At 49.4% G+C, this 19947-nt stretch overlaps 1 protein-coding gene across 4 annotated transcripts; it reads left to right on the top strand.

Moving 5' to 3' along the window:
- Positions 1 to 482: 482 nt before the first annotated feature.
- GFI1 (growth factor independent 1 transcriptional repressor) lies at positions 483 to 11657 on the top strand. Of its 4 annotated transcripts, none has more exons than XM_059688794.1 (7): positions 483 to 909; positions 3291 to 3511; positions 3836 to 4018; positions 5847 to 6322; positions 6444 to 6581; positions 7569 to 7734; positions 10298 to 11657. In XM_059688794.1, exons 2-7 carry the CDS (start codon positions 3397 to 3399, stop codon positions 10474 to 10476), a joined length of 1257 nt encoding a protein of 418 aa, XP_059544777.1. In that variant the 5' UTR covers positions 483 to 909; positions 3291 to 3396; the 3' UTR covers positions 10477 to 11657. The 4 variants fall into 4 exon arrangements, with proteins under 4 accessions (XP_059544777.1, XP_059544779.1, XP_059544776.1 ...); XM_059688796.1 differs by lacking the exon at positions 483 to 909 and adding an exon at positions 2301 to 2483; XM_059688793.1 differs by lacking the exon at positions 483 to 909 and adding an exon at positions 2956 to 3147.
- Positions 11658 to 19947: the final 8290 nt, after the last annotated feature.

Raw genomic sequence — 19947 nt, forward strand, 5'->3', positions numbered from 1 at the left:
AGCGCACCCGGCTCCACGCGGGGGAGCGTGGCGTGGGGAGGGCGCGCCCTCCAGTCCAGCCGGGCGCCCGGGGGACGCGCCGCCAGCGCCCTCTCGGCCCGGGGGCTCGGCGCTCGCCCACCTTTTCCAAATTTAACCATTACCTAAATCCGAAGGGAAATGAGCAAACCTCTCGGATTGGGTGTCAAGGTATTTTCAGCCTCGCTGGGCGTATTTATCCCCAAGTGTTTCCACAACAAGCTATTTCGGGGCCGCGGGGCAGGTTTCGCTCTGCGGACGCCGCGGCCACTCGCCGGGCTCCAGGCCGGCGGCACCGCGAGCGGGTGATTCACGGCCCCAACCCCGGGGCGGCGCAGCCCAAGCGGGCGGCGGGGTTGGGGGGCGGAGGGAGGGGGGGTCCCGGGCCAGATGGGTCGGGAGGCTTCGGAGCTGGGCTCTGCCAGTCCCGACGCTCCAGTCAATCTGTGTCCTGAATCTGTGACTTCTTCTTGCCGCGGAAGTCTCCCAGGAGCCAAGAATAGTTCATTTTCTTTCGAGTCATTCCTAGTGTCTGAGTCCTTCGGGTCTCCCCACCCCCGCCGTCCCACAGAGAGAAAACGGGGAGGGGCGCTGGGGAGGGAAGCTGGAAAGGCCCGGTCCCCTGTCCAGCTAGTCCCTTGCGCAAAGGAAGAGCGCGCCCCGCCGCCGGACTCGGGGGTGGTGGGGGGAGGTCTGAGAGGGCTCAGCGAGTTACTCCTTAACGCTCAGGAAGTGAAGCTTGTGGTTTTGGGGGCTGAGCTCCGAAGTAGATTAGAGAGAGAGAGAGAGAGAGAGAGAGAGAGAGAGAGAGAGAGAGAGAGAGAGATCCGTCTGGAGAGCAGCTCAGTTTGAAAACTCTCCGAGCGCGGTGCCCGCGCCTTGACCCCGCAGGTAGGTTCGCTGCGCCTGTTTTGCACGTCCCTCCCTGGCGGGGGCGACCACGAAAACTGGCCCGCACGGGCACTGCCGGGGCGAACGGAGGGCGCCGCTGGGGTCCCACCCTCCGTGGGCAGCTGTGCGGGAGCGCGGAGAGCTCTGTCCTCTGGGTCCCGGCCGACCCGCACGGCAGGGCTGGGGACACGCGCCTGGCCGTTTGGCGGTTTTGCAGGGGAGCGGGATCTACCCGGGAGGGAAACATCTGCTGGGGAGGCGGCGGCTGCTGAGCTCTGTAGGCTGCCCGCTCGGTGCCTCCAGCTCCCGTCTTCCCAGGCCCTGACCGTGAACGGAGGCCCTGCGGACCCGCGTGCGCTGCGAGGGCCGCCCCGCCCCCTGGCCGCCAGCTGCTAAGCGAGGTCGCCTTCCCACGCGCTCAGTGCTCGGCCCTACCTCCCCGCCCCCCACTCCACCCTCCCAGGAACCCGCAGAACCAGCCAGGATGCGAGAGAGGCGCGGGGCTGTGGCAGGGGCGGGGAGGCAGGCTTCTCGCCCGTCGGATCCCGCGCGGCCCCGGTCAGTCCAGAAGAGGGGACGCGGACACCTCAAACCCTGCCCCGACCCCCGCTGTTCGCCTCTACGCCAACGGGTACTCAGGATGCAGTAGGGCCCGCGGGACCGTTTCGCCTCGTTTACCTTTTCCTTTTAGTTTCAGGGTTGTTTAAGGAATCGGTTTTTTTTGCGTTCGTAGTGTGTCATTACATGGTCGAAGGGCAGCTCACGCCGGGCGCAGGGAAACACTGAAGCAACAGAACTGCGCCTCAGCTCAGTCCAGCACCCCGACCCTCCGGGCCGACCCGGTTGGAGGCGGGAAGCACCCTCACCCCTAGGGGGCCTCCTGGAGCTTAGGACGCGGGAAACGTCGATTGGGTTTATGCTACAAGTCTCAGCCTTCTTTCCTCCCAAGCCCGTCCCCACTCCTCTCCCGGGGAAGGAGACACGGTGGGACGTGGAATGCCCTCCAGGGAACGAGTCCCCTAGAATTACGTTTATGCCCGGGGCGCCAATGGGCAGACTTAGACGGCGTCCTGCGTCCTGCCCTGGGAGCCGCTGACTCCTAGTCTGGCGGTCTAAACCTCGCGAAGCGCAAGGACCATCATCATCCCCAGAGCCCCGTTTCTGAACTAAGACCACGGAGCGTTGTTGCTCGAAGAGCCTGCAGCTCACAAGTGTACCCAGCCCCCATCGCCTTCACCCCGGGAGGAAGGCAGATTCATTTTCTCCAGACCTCCTGAGCCACCCTAGTCCCGCCCCCGGAGAGAGACCTGAGCAGCGCAGAGGCACTACCCCGCCTCCCCGCCTCCCCGCCTCCCCGCCGGGCTCATGTTTCGACCCCGGGATTAGGTGAACTGATTGGGGGGTTAATGAGAGCGGCAGAGCGGGCAGTGAGCGCTCTCCCAGGCCCGCGCGCGGACCTCGACTCTCCCGCGCCCACTGAACTGTTGGTTCCCTGCGGGCTCCTAGGAGGACGCCGCGCGCTTCTCAGCCAGCGCGCGCCGTTAGGGCTCGACCTCCCCAGGACAAGGTTTTTGGTGAGCAGAGTGGAAAGTGGTTTTTCCCGGGACTTGGTTTCCAAGGTTAGGTCTCCAGGGTCCGGGGTGTCTGGCCCCGGACCTTGCCTGCGTTCGCCTCACCCACGTCTCCAGGTTTAACTTTTTCCCCGCGTGGAGCATTGAGTGTGGGACGAGTAAGATTGCCAGGATGCGAGTTCCTCCCAAGGCCGGGCTTGGTCCTCTGCCACTTCCCCCGCCTCCCCTTCTGGTCCCCCTGCTCTCCTACCTTCTTTCTCGGACCTCTGCTGCCCCGGTCCCCCTCTGAGGCCCGCCCCCGACCCCAACCCTCATCCTGTCCAGTGTGCCCCGCCCCTGCCCCCCTTCCCTCCAGTTTGTAGCTGGTTCTCGAAGGGCTTGGCTACTTGCCTCTTCCGGGTCCTCGACCATCGACACACCCCCAGTCCCTAAATTTGTCCTCGCGCCCCCGCCCTCGTCTCCAGCCCGAAAGCAGAGCCCAGCGGGTCGAGTTGGAATAAGCGGCCCGTTGGGTACTCGGGCTCCTGGGAGGCTTTGCTGAACGGTGTTGCTGGAGAAGGGGAGGGGCCGAGGGGCGTGGGCGAGGCAGAGGAAGAGGCCTGAGTCCCGGCCGGGGTGAGCCGTGGCGGCGGCGGCGGGCTCGTGCCACCTGTCCGAGTGCCACCTGGTGAGCGTGGCGCAGCGGGGCCAAGCCCCTCCTCCCGCGAGCCTGACTCGCTCCTCCCTGGCACGAGCTCTATCTCTGCTTGGCTGCCCGTTCCCGGGCCCGGAGCGTGCTGACCCGGTTTCCACCCGGTTCTCCTCTCGCAGGTCTCCGCCTAGCTGGGGCTGAGCAAGAATTCGGGGTGACAGCGCGGTGACGGAGACGCCAGGGACCCGTGCAAACGGAGTGGGGTGCGCAGCCCGCCCCACCATCATGCCGCGTTCGTTCCTTGTTAAGAGCAAGAAGGCTCACAGTTACCACCAACCGCGCTCCCCGGGACCCGACTATTCCCTCCAACCGGAGCTCGTCCCGGCGCCAGGCGGAGCAGGTGCGGGGGGCGCGCGCGGGCGGGCGGGGCTGCTCCCGGGACGTAGACCCCGAGCCCCCCGCCACACCAACCCCCGGGAGCCGGGCAGGGAGGCCCGACGCCCCCTTTGCCGCCTGCTTTGTTTTCTCTCGTCCGGGTTTTATTCCGGGCTTGTCGCCTCGGTTCCACGACCTCCCTGCCCTCGCCCTCCGACCCGGGAGGGGTGCGGGCCAGGGCCGGGGAGAGAGGAGGACGCCCGGGCGCCGCGGTCTGAGGAGCGCCACTCCAGAACCGTCGGGCCCAGCCAGGCCCAGCCTGAGCACCGATCCCACCTCCTCTCCGCAGGCAGCACCTCGGGCGCAGCGGGGGTGAAGGTGGAGCCCGGGAGCCGTTTGTCTCCCGAGTCGCAGCTGACGGAGACCCCCGACGGAGCCTCCGCGTCCCCCGGCAGCAGCGAGGGCAGCGTCTGCGACCGCAGCTCGGAATTCGAGGACTTCTGGAGGCCGCCGTCGCCCTCCGTGTCTCCGGGTAAGGACCCGCTGGGAGCGCCAGGGTCCGGGGCGCAGGGACCCGCGCGGCTTTGGGCGCAGAAATGCTAACTGGGTGGCGGAGGGTCTTTCCTAGAGGAGGCAGAGTTTTCGTGGGGGATAGGGCCGCAAGGGAGGCACCCGACTTTCTGGGACTGTGGCCAACCTGCTTGCGGGACGCGCTGCGTGGACCCGAGGCGGCAGGACCCGGGCTGTTCATCCCTACCCGGTTTGTTTGCACAGAGTGGGTGGGAGAGAAAAAAAAATAAATGAGTCGTCTCCAGCGTCAGCAACGTCGACATTTCGTTTTCAGGCCAGAGTTCATTGTTTAGAAAGAGCTGGGACCCCAGAATCCAGAACCACGAGTCTCCAACAAATGGAGACCAGGGAAGTCTGAGAGGAAAGTGTCATTGGCTTTAAAATGTAACTCTCGCTTCGGCGGCGTGGGGGCCCCCCCGCAGAACTGGGCGCCCAGCGGGAGGAACCCATACCGGATGAAAATCTCGGCCCCCGGCTTGAGTCTTCCGAGGCGGGATTGGGGGCCCGTTTTATTTTTTTGTTCTGCCTGGTCGGTCCAGTTCTGGGGACCAGCAGGCTGGTTTCATTTCCATCGGGGCAAGTCGAGTTTTGAGAAAACTGCGTGAGAGCACATCGGGTGGGGCCTGGGGAAGGAGAGCGCAGACCAGCCGGACCTGCCAAGGGTCGGTTATTTAAGGTTGTATTTACTAGTTTTAAAAGGAACCTCCACCCCCACCCCCACCCCCACCCCCGCAACACACACATCCCATCCCGCACTCGGTGCGTTGACTTGGTTAAAGACGTAGCTCCAGCGCGTGAGTCTGGGAGCCAGCAAGCCGAGGTTTCTTCTTGGCTGTGCTGGACACCACCCGGAAGGTCTGGGCACCGCCGCCTCTCTCCCTCGGGAGCTCGGAGTGCTGCAGCCTCCCTCTGAAGCGGTTGGATCGGAGAGGAGTCTGCGGTGCCTGAGCAGATTGGCAGATCCGTGTGCACTTACGGAAAGTCTATGTTGGGGATTTGGTTTTTTAGCAAGATTCTTGTTGGTTGGGGTGGATGCAGAAAGCTGTGAGTTTGCAAAGTTATTCCCCTTAGAGTTGGTGGCTAAACCTTAGTTGTAAATTATTTTCTAAGAAATTTGGATTTTTTTTTTTCCTGTCAAACTATGATGGAAATGGGAGTAGTATTTGGCAGGCAGTTCAAGCCCCAAGTCCCCTTCCGGCTGCTCCTTCGTTACCTGCACTGGGTGAGCCCTTAATACCTTTAAGGAATGTAACGCCTTCCCTTTGCAGTTGTTGCGGTTGTTTTCCCAGGAAGGTAGGTCTTGGGTAGGCCGGGCCACATTTGATTGGTCCTCTCCTTCCCTCCTTATCAATCTCAGGAACGAAAAGGGACTGAGTGGGGACAATCAGGGCCCGGGTAGCGCCGGAGCTGGGTCCTCTGCCCACGAGTGCTGCCCAGGCCGCCCTCTCCTCCCTCACAGCTCGGCTCAGAGCATTGATTGCGCCAAGGCAGCGAGGCGCGCCTTTCTCTATGGGAACACCCGGTGCGCCGGCGGAGCCGGCAAAGACCCTCTTGACCTCGTGCGCTTCCGCTGTCCTGGCACAGAATGACCGACCTCCTCGCGCGATGTCGTTTACACGATCTGTTTGCTGCCTCCAGCGGTCCTCGAGGCCTCAGGGACCGGGACTGCGTTTTATCCTGCGGGCGTCCTGGCATCTAGCGCGGCAGCGGGCGCACGGGGTGCTGCACAAATGCTGGGGGCCTGGCAGGCCGTGTTAAGCCTGACCGGACGCCCTCTCGTGTCTCCTCAGCCTCGGAGAAGTCGGTGTGCCCATCGCTGGACGAAGCTCAGCCCTTCCCCTTGCCCTTCAAGCCCTACTCGTGGAGCGGCCTGGTGGGTTCTGACCTGCGGAATTTGGTGCAGAGCTACCGGCCGTGCGCGGCCCTGGAGCGCGGCGCAGGCCTGGGCCTCTTCTGCGAGCGCACCCCGGAGCCAGGCCACCCCGCGGCGCTGTACGGCCCGGAGCGGACGGCGGGCGGCGCGGGGGCCGGGGCGCCCGGGGGAGGTAGCGCAGGAGGCGGCGCGGGCTTGGGGCTCTACGGCGACTTCGGGCCGGCGGTGGCCGGGCTGTACGAGCGGCCGACGGCGGCGGCGGGCGGGCTGTACCCGGAGCGTAGCCACGGGCTGCACGCGGACAAAGGCGCTGGTGTCAAGGTGGAGTCGGAGCTACTGTGCACCCGCCTGCTGCTGGGCGGCGGCTCCTACAAGTGCATCAAGTGCAGCAAGGTGAGGCTCCCGCGCTCCCGGCTGGGCCTGCCCAGCGCTCGCGCCCCCAGCCCGCCCCCAGCCCGCGCCCGCGCCCCTCGGCCCCTCTCAGCGACCTCCCCCCCGGCCCCACCCGCCTCAGGTGTTCTCCACGCCGCACGGGCTCGAGGTGCACGTGCGCAGGTCTCACAGCGGCACGAGGCCCTTTGCGTGTGAGATATGCGGCAAGACCTTCGGGCACGCGGTGAGCCTGGAGCAGCACAAAGCCGTGCACTCACAGGTAAGCGGGGTGAGGGGCGGGGGGCGCACGACGGCCTCGCACGATCCTGCTTAGGCTTTCGCGTTTGGAGGGCCTCAGGGTCTCTGCAGCACCGGCCCCCCTCCACCTGGTGGTTTTCTCTTTCCATATCCCTGGCTGCCCTGTCTCCTCGGCCATGTCCCCTTGCCTAGGTGGGTAGGAAAATGTGGGTGGCCGGCCCCCTCGGCAACCCTAGAGTTTGGTGTCATGTCACCGGGAGCCTCCAGAGCGTGATCCTGATCATTACCTTGAGTTTGAGGAGCGTTTTTATGCACCCTGGCTGCTGATATGTCGGATTTATTAGCTCGGCTTCATTCTCTCAGCTAATCCGCATTGACCCCCGGCCATTTAGAGCATCCAGTAGCATACTTGTCCTACTATGCTTTCATTGATTCGTTTAAAATATTTGTCGCCCAACTTACAGGTGCTAGGCACATGCGAGTGCTATAACATACCGGGTCCCTGACACAATGCCCCCACGGAGATTACAGTTTAGCCGAGAGACAGAAGGTAGATAAGCAAAGTAGTGCGAAGTAACTATGACAGAACAGTGCTTACGTACAGATACTTATTTACTGAGAAGAGTATTCTCTCATCTCTCTCAGCACCCACGGCTGGCTGGAGGGAAGGGGCATCTCAAGCGACTGAGGTCGAAGCCTCCTGTTGAAGAGGGTGGAGAAGTTATTATAAATGGGTGTCAAAAAAGCAGGGTGGGGATACAGTTTTGCCCTGGGGCGTGGAGGGTTGTGGGTGAAAAGTGTTTGGGTAGAAAAAAATGTTAAAGGGGAAGAGGAGAAGGGTGGGGAAGGTAGAAGTTGGACATGAATGGGAAGGGAGAGGATACGGGCTCAGGCTATTCGGAAAGGGAGTCTGAGAGAAGGGAAAGCCCTGGTTTTGAGTCGGGTCTCTGGAAAGCAGAATGGCAGCCCAGCCGACTGCAAGCAGAAGGCCACACGTTTCTCTCCCCAGGAAAGGAGCTTTGACTGTAAGATCTGTGGCAAGAGCTTTAAGAGGTCATCGACGTTGTCCACACACCTCCTCATCCATTCAGACACCCGGCCCTACCCCTGTCAGTACTGTGGCAAGAGGTTCCATCAGAAGTCAGACATGAAAAAACACACCTTCATCCACACTGGTGAGCTAAGGCCCTTGGCTTGTAGGAAACACCCAGTGAGGGATGGGGTGGGGTGGGGGGGAGGGGTATGTTCCTCCCCCTGAGGCCAATATAATTCACCATCTTTGTGGGAGTCTGCCCCCTGGAATGAGTGGCAAAGGAGGCCTAATCACTGCAGAGTGTAAAAGAAAGCAAAGCAGATTCTCTGAGGCTCATTTGCATACATGGTTCTCCCCAGAGGGGCCTTGCTTTGGGATTGTATCTGAAGAACCACTGGGCAGGTCAGCTGCAGGTTCCCTATCCTTACAAAGAATATCTTGCTCTAATTTAGCAGCTGCTCCAACTGCTGCCTGCTCTGGGTGAAATAGGAAGCCCCAGGGTCCTCTCAGAGCCATTGCCCTAAATGTTTACCTAGAGGCGGAGGACTTTCTCTAGGGCTCCCACCCAGCCGTTTGGGGGCGGGATTTATGTGTGGCCTCTTGGCTGCATTTTTAAGAGTCTGAGAGCTTATTCTCAGTGAGGAGGGAACAACAATGGTAAATATGACCGCACTGTCTGCTAAGCACTTTGTAAATGCGTTACCATTTTATGCTCACAACAACTCTGGGAGAAAGAGACTATTCTTTATTCCCATTTTAGAGATGAGGGAAGTGAGGTCCATGAGGGTTCATTAACCCGCCCACGGTTACGTTGCTAGCAAGTGGCAGGGCCAGGACTTACATTCTGCTCTGTCTGACCTCAGGTGTCTGTGCTCTTGACCACTGTTTATTGTATTCTATTTTCAGAGTCGTGGGGGTTGGTAGATATAAAAAGCTTCTATTCGCTTATTGCCCTTTTAAGAACATCAGCAAGTTCACGACATAGTCATGATAATTCTTTGCCTATTACAATGCTTTATAATTTATAAAGTGCTTTTAAGTCTGTCGCTTTTCTTGATCCTTACTGCCGTCCCATAAAGCAGGAGCTGAAATCACCATCCTGGAATTCAGAGAGATGGGATGATTTACCAAAGGTCAGGGCCCATGGAATGCTCTGGCTTCCAGTTCTATACTCTTTCCCTGAGGTTTGGATTGTGTGTAGGTGGCGGTTTTAATGCCAGGGGCACTCTCTTTAATAGTCCACAAGACATTAGAACCAGAAATCTGACTATTTTGTTTCAGAATATGAATACTGATTTAAAACAAATTGCCATGTGTTCCAAACACCTATCATTAATGTTTATAAATATGCTTGAGCACTGTAGATGGCCCCATCAGAATGCCCAGAAAAATAGCCTATTTTAACCATGCCCTCTTGCCTGAAATTTCCATGTAACCCACTCCTTTTAGTAGAGGTATTCAAGACGCTTATCAAAATGCAACTAAGATCTCGACTGAATGGAACAGTGAGCCCTTATCAAACATTTACATTATAGCTAGAATTCGTTTCTCAGATTTGTTTGACCCTAAAGGGATAGGATACATTTTGATGGGTGGTTCCTTATCAAGGAAATCTGAAGCAGGAAGACAGAAAGAGGTGCGGCAAGAGGGACTGAGGGTTTCTCAAAAACAAACGTCATCGTCATCTCTTTTGCATTTTTTCCAGGGTCCAGCCCTATGCCATGCTGAGACTATTTGAAAATCCATGCTATGTCCCCAAATGTTAAACCAGCTCATGAACTGGGGGAAAATACAAAACTTTTTCAATGTTATTTATTAATCTATGGTGAAGAGTTGCTAGTATATAAAGAACCCTCTGATGAACCTTGTAAAAAGAAAGTAAAATCAAGATAGAAAAGGATCAGCTACCTTAAGAAATACTTTGTGGCCCTAGCTGGTTTAACTCGGTGGATAAAGCATCGACCTGCGGACTGAAGGGTCCCAGGTTCGATTCTGGTCAAGGGCACATGCCTGGGTTGTGGGCTCGATCCCCAGTTCGGGGCGTGCAGGAGGCAGCCAATCAATGATTCTCTCTCATCATTGATGTTTCTATCTCTCTCTTCCTTTCCCTTCCTCTCTGAAATAAAAAAAGGAAAAAGAAAGAAATACTTGGTGGCCCAAATGTGGATTTTAAAAAACAAGACTTTAAGAAATCCCCATGCTTCAGATGCAGTCTATTGTCCGTCAAGAGCAGGAAAGAAGACAGGCTCACTGGTCCATACAAACCAACACCTGCTTGGAAACTCAGATTTGAAAACTTCCTCTGAATTAGAACAGTCACATGGTTTGAAGAGCCACCCCCACCCTTCTCCCCAGCCCTCCTGCTGACCATCTGCTGTGGGAGCGCTCTGCTTCTAAAGTCACGGGAGTCCTCCCAGGGTGGCTTCAGCTGGGAGCTTGGGGAGGGCACGTGGCCTTTGCTGTTTCTGTTTAGCAGGAAACGGTTTGAGGCCTTTGGCTGGGAACCCCCACTCAGAAAGTCTCCCTTTCACCCGGTGCCCCCCTGGCTCCCGGGGACTTGCGTTGCAACATATCACCCTCCACGTCACGTGAAGGCCTTAGACCAGGTGCTGCCAGCTGCCGTCAAGAGCATGTGGGTCACAGAGAGTCCCCTCTGGCTTCATCACAGACTCATACTTCCTCCCCTCCCCCCTCCATTCCTGCAGGTGAGAAGCCCCACAAGTGCCAGGTGTGCGGCAAGGCCTTCAGCCAGAGCTCCAACCTCATCACCCACAGCCGCAAGCACACAGGCTTCAAGCCCTTCGGCTGTGACTTGTGTGGGAAGGGCTTCCAGAGGAAGGTGGACCTCAGGCGGCACCGCGAGACGCAGCACGGGCTCAAATGAGCGCCCTGGCGGGCCGCACGCAATCACACAACACTAGGGAGGGCGGCCGGCCCACTGGCCAGCAGCCGCGTCGGACTTCTCAGGCCCCCGAGGCTGCAGATCCCACCTGGGTGATCCCCCTTCACCTCAGGTCCGGGAGCCCCTAGAGGGAATGTTACCTTTTCAGGGTTCACCCAGGAGTGGGATCCAAATGACTCTGGGTGCCTTGGACACAGGGAACAGCCCCTCGAAAAGTGAAGTCTTGTGTCTTGGGACCCTCTGTCCTGCTCCCAAGACGGGAAGGCTCTTCAGGTTTCTTCACTCCTCCTCCCGCCCCACCCAGACACTTGTGTGGAAAAGGAGGAGTCACTATTTACAAGGTGGACACGCGTTAATGCCGTGGTCGTTTTAAATCCAGAATGAAGAGGGAGTGTTTTTATTTTCATTTTGGGGGGGTCCGCTGACCCCTTTCTGTGAGGTGCTGCCTGTAAATCTTGGAGGGATCATCTCTCCCACTTGAAGACGGTTTCAGAAACTGATTTGGGGAAGTAGTTTCATACTTTTGAAGTGACAAGACACACTGAACAGCCTGGCCCCAAGAAAGAGTTCAAGAACCGTGGACTTGGTGATGAGAAGAGATTAGAGGCCGGCGAAGGCTTCATCGGGGAGGAGGTGAAAGCACAGAGCAGCGCCCTTACAAGATAGCATCCATTTACTCAGCAAATGTTTGTTGGCCACCCGTTACCATGGTACCAGGCCCTCGCTGGATACGGGGAACCAGATACTAAGGTCATGGCCCCGGGCTAACAGTCACACCTCCAGCGGCTGGGTCTGTTCTTTTCCTCCGAAGGAATTCCGAGAACACAAAGCAGAATCGTGAACCTTCCCTTCTGACCCCTTTGGATTTTATCAACCACAAACAAAATATAACTGAACAGATACTTCAAAGATGTGTGTGAATACTCAGTTTTTTACTGTTCAGCTGAATTTTTTTTAAAGATGCCTAAGCTAGCAGGCATGGGGGGGTGAAGGCTCTGTCTTCAACACTTAGCCCTTCCATGTGCACCATAGAGAGAGAAAAAAATGCTATTTTCCTTTAGTGAGGTTTATAAATGTTTTTTAGATCTTCTGGAGTGCATTATGTTTGTTCATAAATATTTATTAGAGTGATGTTTTAAGTTAATAAAGTATTGAGACTCTTACATAGTGTTTTTTTATTTTTATTTAGGTAGGGGATTTGTGGAAGTCCTTTGGTTTAGTCTGTAGGGGGAGTTGGCACTGAAGTAAAGCAGACGAGCCACCATCCAGAAGCGGGTGGAATTCAGTTGCTCTGGTTTCCCGATGCTTCTTTTCTTTTCTTCTGTGCCCCAGAGGGTCTTATTTCTTAATAGAAAAATGAGGCGCACAGTACGAGGCTCCTTGTAGAGTCTCTGACAGTCGAGCATGTAAAGGGTGTCCCAAAATTCACGCAAGAAGTAACTTTGATAGAAAACACAGGTTTATAATTAAAAATTGTAAATTTTTTATTGATTCATAAAGTATACAGTATAGGGTTATGCATGGAATAGGACATCAGGTAAATGGCCTCCATGGCTTTGCTGGCACATACACAAAGGCGTGGTCTTCATTGGTCTTCATTGTCGCTGCTCCTGGGCCATAATTGGTACTTGGTAATGCTTATCAAATTGAAGGGATTGAAATCAAAGGGCAACAGATATTAGAATCTGATTCAATAAACCAAGTAAAACTAGGCTTTTGTTTTGTTGTTATTGTTAATGCTCACGCAAAATTCAAATCTTGTGTGAATTTCGGGACACCCTTTACATAGGCTCTTTTTTCTGAGAGTTTCAGAAGAAAGGACAGAGGGTTGGGAGATGAATAAAGAAATCACAAGCCTGAGGTCTAGAGATTGAGTCTTAATCGCAGTTGTCACCAACGCACCATGGGACTTGGGCAAATCCTGTGACCTCCCTGATACCAGTTTCCGTGACTATAAATGTAGATATGGTTGTATCATCCCACTATAACCCTGACTACTTTGATTCTGTGGAGATTGGAAAGATGGTAGCTGAGATTGGTTAGCTGCTATGCTCAAGGTAAGTTACAAATCTAAAGATGCATGAGGGGCAGGGAAATTGCTCTCTGGGTTATTTCTGGCTCTATCCACCTACGGGAATTTCTTGCACAAATCAATTCCTTAAACCAGAATAAGGTGCTGGCCTAAATCCCAACTACCTGTAGCTTTTTTAAAACATCTCCAGCCAAGGTATGCATGACTCATGGTGACCACCATCAGACTGTCCATTTCTGTTCAAATCAACTTCACACATATTGATTGAACACCTACTATGTGCCTGGCACTGTTCTCAGTGCTGGGATACAGAGGTGAGCACAGTATCTTGTGGAGCTTTATTTATTTGGTCACTGCTGAATCTTCCAGAACAGTGCCTGGCGCACAGTAGGAGATCAATAAATATTTACTGTCCAGCCAGTGTGGCTTAGTGGTTGAGTGTCGACCATGAACCAGGAGGTCATAGTTTCTTGATTCCTGGTCTGGACACATGCCCAGGTTGCGGGCTCCATCCCCAGTAAGGGGTGTGCAGGAGATAGCCGATCAATGATTCTCTTTCATCACTGATATTTCTGTCTCCCTTCCTCTCTCTGAAATCAATTTAAAAAACATATTTAATAAATATTTGCTGAGATGTTAACTGAATAAGCAGGCAGTGTAAACTCCTGCTTGCTCCAGGATGGCTCTGTTTCTTACAGCACAAAAGGAAGAGAAATTGCAGGAAATAAACAACATATAGGACTCTGAGTTGGTGGGTCACGGGGGCTTTGACGCTGCTTTTTTCCAGTTTCTCCAAAATCTCAGTCCTCCATGTCAGTTTATTCTCATTCAAAATTTAAATTTGTTTGGTCTATAATGCAAGTTTAAGATAATTTTCCAGAACTGTTGGGTGAACAGTTGCAGTATCCAGGAATCTCTTCCTAGTGTCCTGAGAAGCAAAGTTCTCAGTGAATAAATATCAAAAACTTCCTTCCCACAGAATTCACCATATACACTGGTTGAGAATTTCCAACCTGGTTTGAAAAGTAAAGAAGGCGCATGGAGAGGTAAGTAGAACTGACTGAAATCTAGTTGTTCGTTTAAAACTTTTGGTCCATTTTCATAATCCCAGTTTATGCTATACATGAGGAGTTTTAATTTTTATGTTAACAGTGTGCCTTTTTTGGGAGGGGAAACATACCTTGATATCCGCAGTGCAGAATCAAAACAAATTACTGTGCCTGGTACTGTGTGAAATTTGAAGATTGCAAATATCTCTCTTAATGTTATTACTTGACTCCATTAAAAATAGATTGTGAATATTCCATGTCACATTATTCATGAGGCAGGCCCTATGTCTTTTGTCTGCTGGAGTAACAGTAGAAAGGGTAACAGGAGACACCAGAGCACACCTTTGTTTCTTTCACTAAATTTTTAATAACACCTCCAGCCAGCCAGTTGGTGAAGCTCAGCTCTTGCATAAAAGTGGAAAAGCACAGCTATCTCAGAGAAGACCAACTCTTTCAGTAGCTAATTCGAGTTTGCGTTCATCTACACCAGAGATGATTAAATTACCTATCAAGTGTGCTGAGCTATCAGGATTCAGGCCACCACGTAAAAGGTGAATTTCATCTGATTGATTTGAGACATGAATGGAACAACTGAGTTTTAAAAGCCCCGCCTTCGTTAAAGGCACAGCGAAGTATCTCCCCGGGGCGGGGGGGGGGGGGGGGGCAGTCCTTGACTGCAATTGCCCTTGAAAATTGGGTGGCAATAGTGATTTGACCCTAGTCGTAGTGTTGTGTGCCTGTTTGTTTAACTGGATTAACAGAAAGACATACATTCAGTGGAAGGCCCGAAAGGACTCGTCTACTCTCCACTGTGCATGTCTAGAGCTCTATTTGTCTAAATCTCTGCTGCTTTATTATTCCTGACACTTGTCAGGAAGTCCATGATATAGTTCATTCATTGAGTCAAATTTTAAAAATAAAAAATAAATTTTACCCCAAACCCTTCTAGCTTAAGTCCATATTTTTTTTTATATATTTTATTGATTTTTTTACAGAGAGGAAGGGAGATAGCGAGTTAGAAACATCAATCAGAGAGAAACATCGATTCAGCTGCCTCCTGCACGCCCCCAACTGGGGATGTGCCCACAACCCAGGTACATGCCCTTGACCATAATCGAACCTGGGACCCCTGAGTCCACAGGCCGACGCTCTATCCACTGAGCCAAACCAGCTAGGGCCATTAAGGATCTATTTTCCTTAATGTCCTTCCTGATAGTTACCTACGTATGTGTAGATGCACATTTTACATTTTTACCCTGTGATCAGGGTATTTACAGTTTATGTCTAGATAGCTCTCTTATTTATAATATGGACACATATGCAAAATTGAAATACGTATTTATATTTCACAATGAGAACTTAGACAATTTTTATGGTTAAGATTTATTGAAATCTGAGTATTTCTTAGGAATTTTATCAGCCATTAGCATAAAGTCTTTTCTGAAGTTTTACCTTAAAGTTATTTACTTTTTAAATAAAACATTTCAAGCATATGGGAAATTACAGAGCATAATACAGTAACCATCATTCTACCATATTTCTTCTGATTTTATTTTTGAAATAAAATATTACAGGCATGGTTGACTATCTTCTGGAAAATGTTCTTCCCTAACCTCATTTCCTTCCCGCTTTCTGCAGAGGCATCCACTATTCCAAAGTTGATACAGGTTATTGACATGAATATTTTTATGCCTTTCCTTACATATGTCACCATAAATAATATGTAATACTATTTAGCATATTTTAACTTAATACAAGTATTAATGCAGAGTATATATACTTCGCATCTTACTTTTTCCCCCCTCAACACTTTGTTTCTGAGGTTTATCCATGTTGGTACATGAAGTTTTGCTCATTTATTTTAACTGCTGCACGTAGAACTCCATCGCAGGAATACTTGGTGATTACTTATATATTCTGTTGGAAGAGTTTTGGTTATTTCCAGTTTTCCCTACCACAGTTCTGAAGTGAGCAATCTTGTACTTGTCTCCTTGTAAAGAGATTTTGTTAGGATATATTCCTAGAAATGCTGGATATTACCAGTGTTCTCCAAAATAATAATATCAATTTATATTTCTACCAATAGTATAGGAGAATTCCTTTTGCTCTATCTTTAAGCAACACTTGGTATTGTTAGACTTGTAAAATGTTTGCCAATCAGATGGATGTGAAATATTATAATTTGCATTTTCTGGTTGCTAGTGAGGTTGACTATCTTTTCATAAGTTTATTGGCCTGACAGGTTTCCTTTTCTGTGAATTGCCTATTCATGTACTTTATCCATTTTTTTTTAGTTGGGTTGCTTGCTTTTTACCAATTTATTTAAAAAAATATACTCGAAGTACTTACTGTTTTGTTAGTTAAGTGTGTTGATACATCTCCTAATCTGTAACTTGCCTTTTCACTTTGGTTAAAGAGAGAATTTTTTAAAAATTTGCTTTAGTGTTATTGTAGTCAAATGTATGAGTCTTTTTCTTTATGCTTTTTATAGCTTAAAAAAAACTTCCTTAGTTGGTGGTCATAAGCTCACCCCCTGTATTTTCTTCTAGAAATGTTAAAATGCTTGCTTATAATATTAGCTTTTAGTCCACTTTTGTGTATATGATGTGAAATAGGATCTAATTTAAAAATTTTTTTCCACATGGATAACAATTATTCCAACATTATTTATTGCAAATTACATCCTTTTCTCTGAGTTTGTAATGCTCTGTCATATGTCAAGCTCTGTACAGTTCTGTCTGTGGGCTTCTTGATCTTTTCCACTGGTCATTTTGTCTATGTCTATGCAAATGCCATAGTGTCTTAATTAAACTTATAATAAAATCTTAGTAGCGAGTAGGGAAGGTTTCCCTCTGACTTCTTTCAACCTCTTCAGCAAAATCTTGGCTACATCTGGCCCTTTACTCTGGCTTGTGAAAACCTCTGCTGGAATTTTTATTTGTACTACATTTATTATTTAACTGGGGAGAATTGAAATCATTTTGATATTGATTCTTCTCATCCATAAACATGGTACAGTGTTCATTTATTTAGGTCTCCTTTTATGTCTTTCAGTAACATTTTATAATTTTGAAATAACTTTCTTTTTTCTTGTGTGTGTGTTTTTTGTTCATTACTCTCATAGTTCTGTCTGCTGCTGTTGTGTGGGAACAAAGCTATCATTTTTTTAAATATGTTCATTTGTATCCTGCAACTTTGTTGCACCTTATTTTTGTTTGTTTCAGATTGTTTTCGATTTTTTTATGTAAGAGAATCATAAAGTATGCAAATGATTAAGGCTTTGTTTTGTTGTTTCAGTGTACTCTTCCTCACTGGCTGTGTAAGCCATGACTGCAGTGAGTAAGGGGAGAAAGTAGGCATCCTTGTCTTATTCCTAACTTCCAGGGAAATGCTTTTAATTTTTCATGGTTTTGTGTGATTTTGGTATATACCTTAAAAAATAAGGTTAAGAATTTCTGTTTCTATTTGGTAAAAATTTATTTTTGTGTGCATGGGTATTTAATTTTATTGTATGATTTTTGGGCATCTATTGAGAAAGTGTTATTTAGTTTCTAAATCTTATGACTTTTACTAGAGGCCCGGTGCACGAAATTCATGAGTGGGTATGGTCCCTAGGCCTGGCCTGCGATCAGGGCCACCTTCCCTGGCTGCTGGCAGCTGGCCTCGCCTCCCCTGCTGCCACCCACCCCTGGCTCCCCACTCAACATCTAGCGATCAGAACCTGCTGACCGGGGGAGGGACCGAGAGGTCGGGCCGTTCCCGCCCCCACCGTTGGTCACCTTCTGTGTGTCGGGCAACCGACGGGGCAGGGGCCTTGGCCTGGCACCGCCCGCATCCCCCACCACCCACCCCCACTTTCCTGTTCGTCATCGGTTTATGGGAGCCTGCTGGCCAGGGAAAAGGACCAAGAGGTGGTCAGTGCATCTCATAGTGACTGGTTGAGTGGTCGTGTGGTTGTTTCGCTGTTAGGGTCAATTTGCATATTGCCCTTTTATTATATAGGATTCTTTAATTTGTAAATATGGTGAATGACATTTATAGGTTTTTCTCTTTTTATAATATATTGTTATTGATTTCAGAGAGGAAGGGAGAGGGAGAGAGAGAAAGAGAAACATCAATGATGAGAGAGAATCATTGATTAGCCATTTCCTCCACCCCAACCTGGGGAACCAGCGGGCAACCCCAGGCATATGCCATGACTGGGAATTGAACCAGTGACTTCCTGGTTCGTAGGTCGATGCTCAACCACTGAGCCATGGCAGTTGGATGACATTTATAGATTTTCTAATGTTAAATTATTTTTGCATTGCTCAGGGTAACAGCTCCAACTTGGTCATTTTGAAAAACTATATTGCTGATTTGGTTTGCTGAGGTTTAATTAAGATTTTTGTGCTTATGCTTATTAATAAAAGTGGCTTATAATCTTTCTTTTTTATTGATTTTATTAGAGAGAGAAAGGAAGATAGAGAGATTGAGAGAGAGATTTGTTTTTCCACTTATTTATTCATTGGTTGATTCTTGTATGTACCCTATCTGGGAAATGAACCCACAACCTTGGCGTATTGGGATGCTACCCTAACCAATTGAACTACCAGGCCAGGGCGCTTATACTGTCCACATGTGGTTTTGATGTTAAGGTCTAACTCATTTCAAAATGAATAGGGCAAGATTTTCTCTTTTTTCTGTTTTCTGGAACAATTTGTGGATTCTTGGAATTATATGTTCTTTGTTGTTTGATAGAACTCATTTGGGCCTCACTTTTTTTTTTAATATATAAAAGAAGACAAAGGGGATGGTACATTTTAAGCTTTCATGACTCTAAGAATATTTAAGTTTTCACTTTCTTTATAAATCAGCTATAATAGATTACATATTTTATAAAATGTTCTGTTTCTTACTAGTTTTCAAATTAATTGCCACAGTATTTAAAAATTAGTATGAAAACAGTATAAAGTAGAATAAAACTCATAGTATTCTGATTTTTAAAATCTCTACTGCCTGGCCAACTTGGCTCGGTGGTTGAGTATCCACCTATGAACCAGGAGATCATGGTTTGATTACCAGTCAGGGCTCATGGGTTTCAGGCTTGATCCCCAGTGGAGGGCATGCAGGAGGCAGCCGATCAATTATTCTCTCTCATCATTGATGCTTCTCTCTCTCTCTTTCCCTCTTCCTTCCTCCCTGAAATTATATATGTATATATATATATGTATGTATGTATTTTAAAAATCTCTACTATTCCTCTAATTATGTTTAATAGTTTATTGTGATATTATTTACTTGTGCCTTTACTTTTTTCTTGATTAATTTTGCCAGAGGTCTCTATTTTATTAGTTTTTGCAGCATGTTTGCATCATCATTTATTTCTATATCTTGTTTAATAGGATTTCGTACTTGAAAGATGTATTATTTAGAAATGCATTTAAAATTTTTAATCATTTTCTAGTAGTTTTTATTCTTTTTTTGATATATTTTTATTGATTTCAGAGAGGAAGAGAAAGGGGGAGAGAGAAACATCAATGATGAGAGAGAATCATTGATCAGCTGCCTCCTATACTTGCAACCCGGGCCTGTGCCCTGACCAGGAATCGAACTGTGACCTCCTGGCTCATAGGTTGATGCTCAACCACTGAGCCACATTGGCCAGGCAGGTAATTTTTATTAATGAATTATAATTTAATTACACTTCGGTTGGAGAATATAACCTGCATGATATTAATTCTCTCCTAATTTTTGAGATTTATTTTGTAGCTTTAACTATGGTCAATTTTTATGGAGAATGTGTGCTTGAAAATAATGTAAGTTTTCTGATTGCTGATGATAATATGGTTATCCCAACTTTCCTTTGATTGTTTTTTACATAGTATTTTTTTCTATTCTTTTATTATAAATCTTTCTATGCCCTTATGTTTTAGGTGAGTATCTTTGTAAATAGCATTAACTGAATATTGTTTACCTTTTAATATTTTTCAGACATGACTTAAATATAATTTCCAATCAACACTTTGATTACTGATACAATTTGATTGTGTGTGTGTGTGTGTGTGCGTGTGTGTAGTAAAGTACCTGATCACACACACAGGAGAGAAAAGTATTCAATTATTCTGGCAAAAGAGTAAGATACTACTTTATTCAGCCAGTTCATTTTCTGGTATTCGAGGAAGGATCCTAATTTGCAAGGTTTTTTTTAAGCCTGGATCTGTTGTAACTGTAGAGGAGAAACAAAAACAGGAAGTTAGATTTGCTTCTTGATTCTGGTTTTACAAACTTCATTGAGAATTTTTTATTTTTGGTAAATTAGGAAGCATAGTTTCAATTCTGTCTTTTAACATGAATTAGACAATTTCCTAGGTTGCCCTTTCTGAGAAGTAG

Source organism: Myotis daubentonii, chromosome 3 (assembly GCF_963259705.1).
Source record: "Myotis daubentonii chromosome 3, mMyoDau2.1, whole genome shotgun sequence".
Lineage (NCBI taxonomy): Eukaryota > Metazoa > Chordata > Mammalia > Chiroptera > Vespertilionidae > Myotis > Myotis daubentonii.

Coding starts and splice junctions, on each gene's coding strand:
- GFI1 (XM_059688794.1), top strand. CDS start 3,397: ATGCCGCGTTCGTTCCTTGTTAAGAGCAAGAAGGCTCACAGTTACCAC. Junction 6,323..6,443: donor AGTGCATCAAGTGCAGCAAG/GTGAGGCTCCCG, acceptor CACCCGCCTCAG/GTGTTCTCCACGCCGCACGG. Junction 6,582..7,568: donor ACAAAGCCGTGCACTCACAG/GTAAGCGGGGTG, acceptor TTCTCTCCCCAG/GAAAGGAGCTTTGACTGTAA.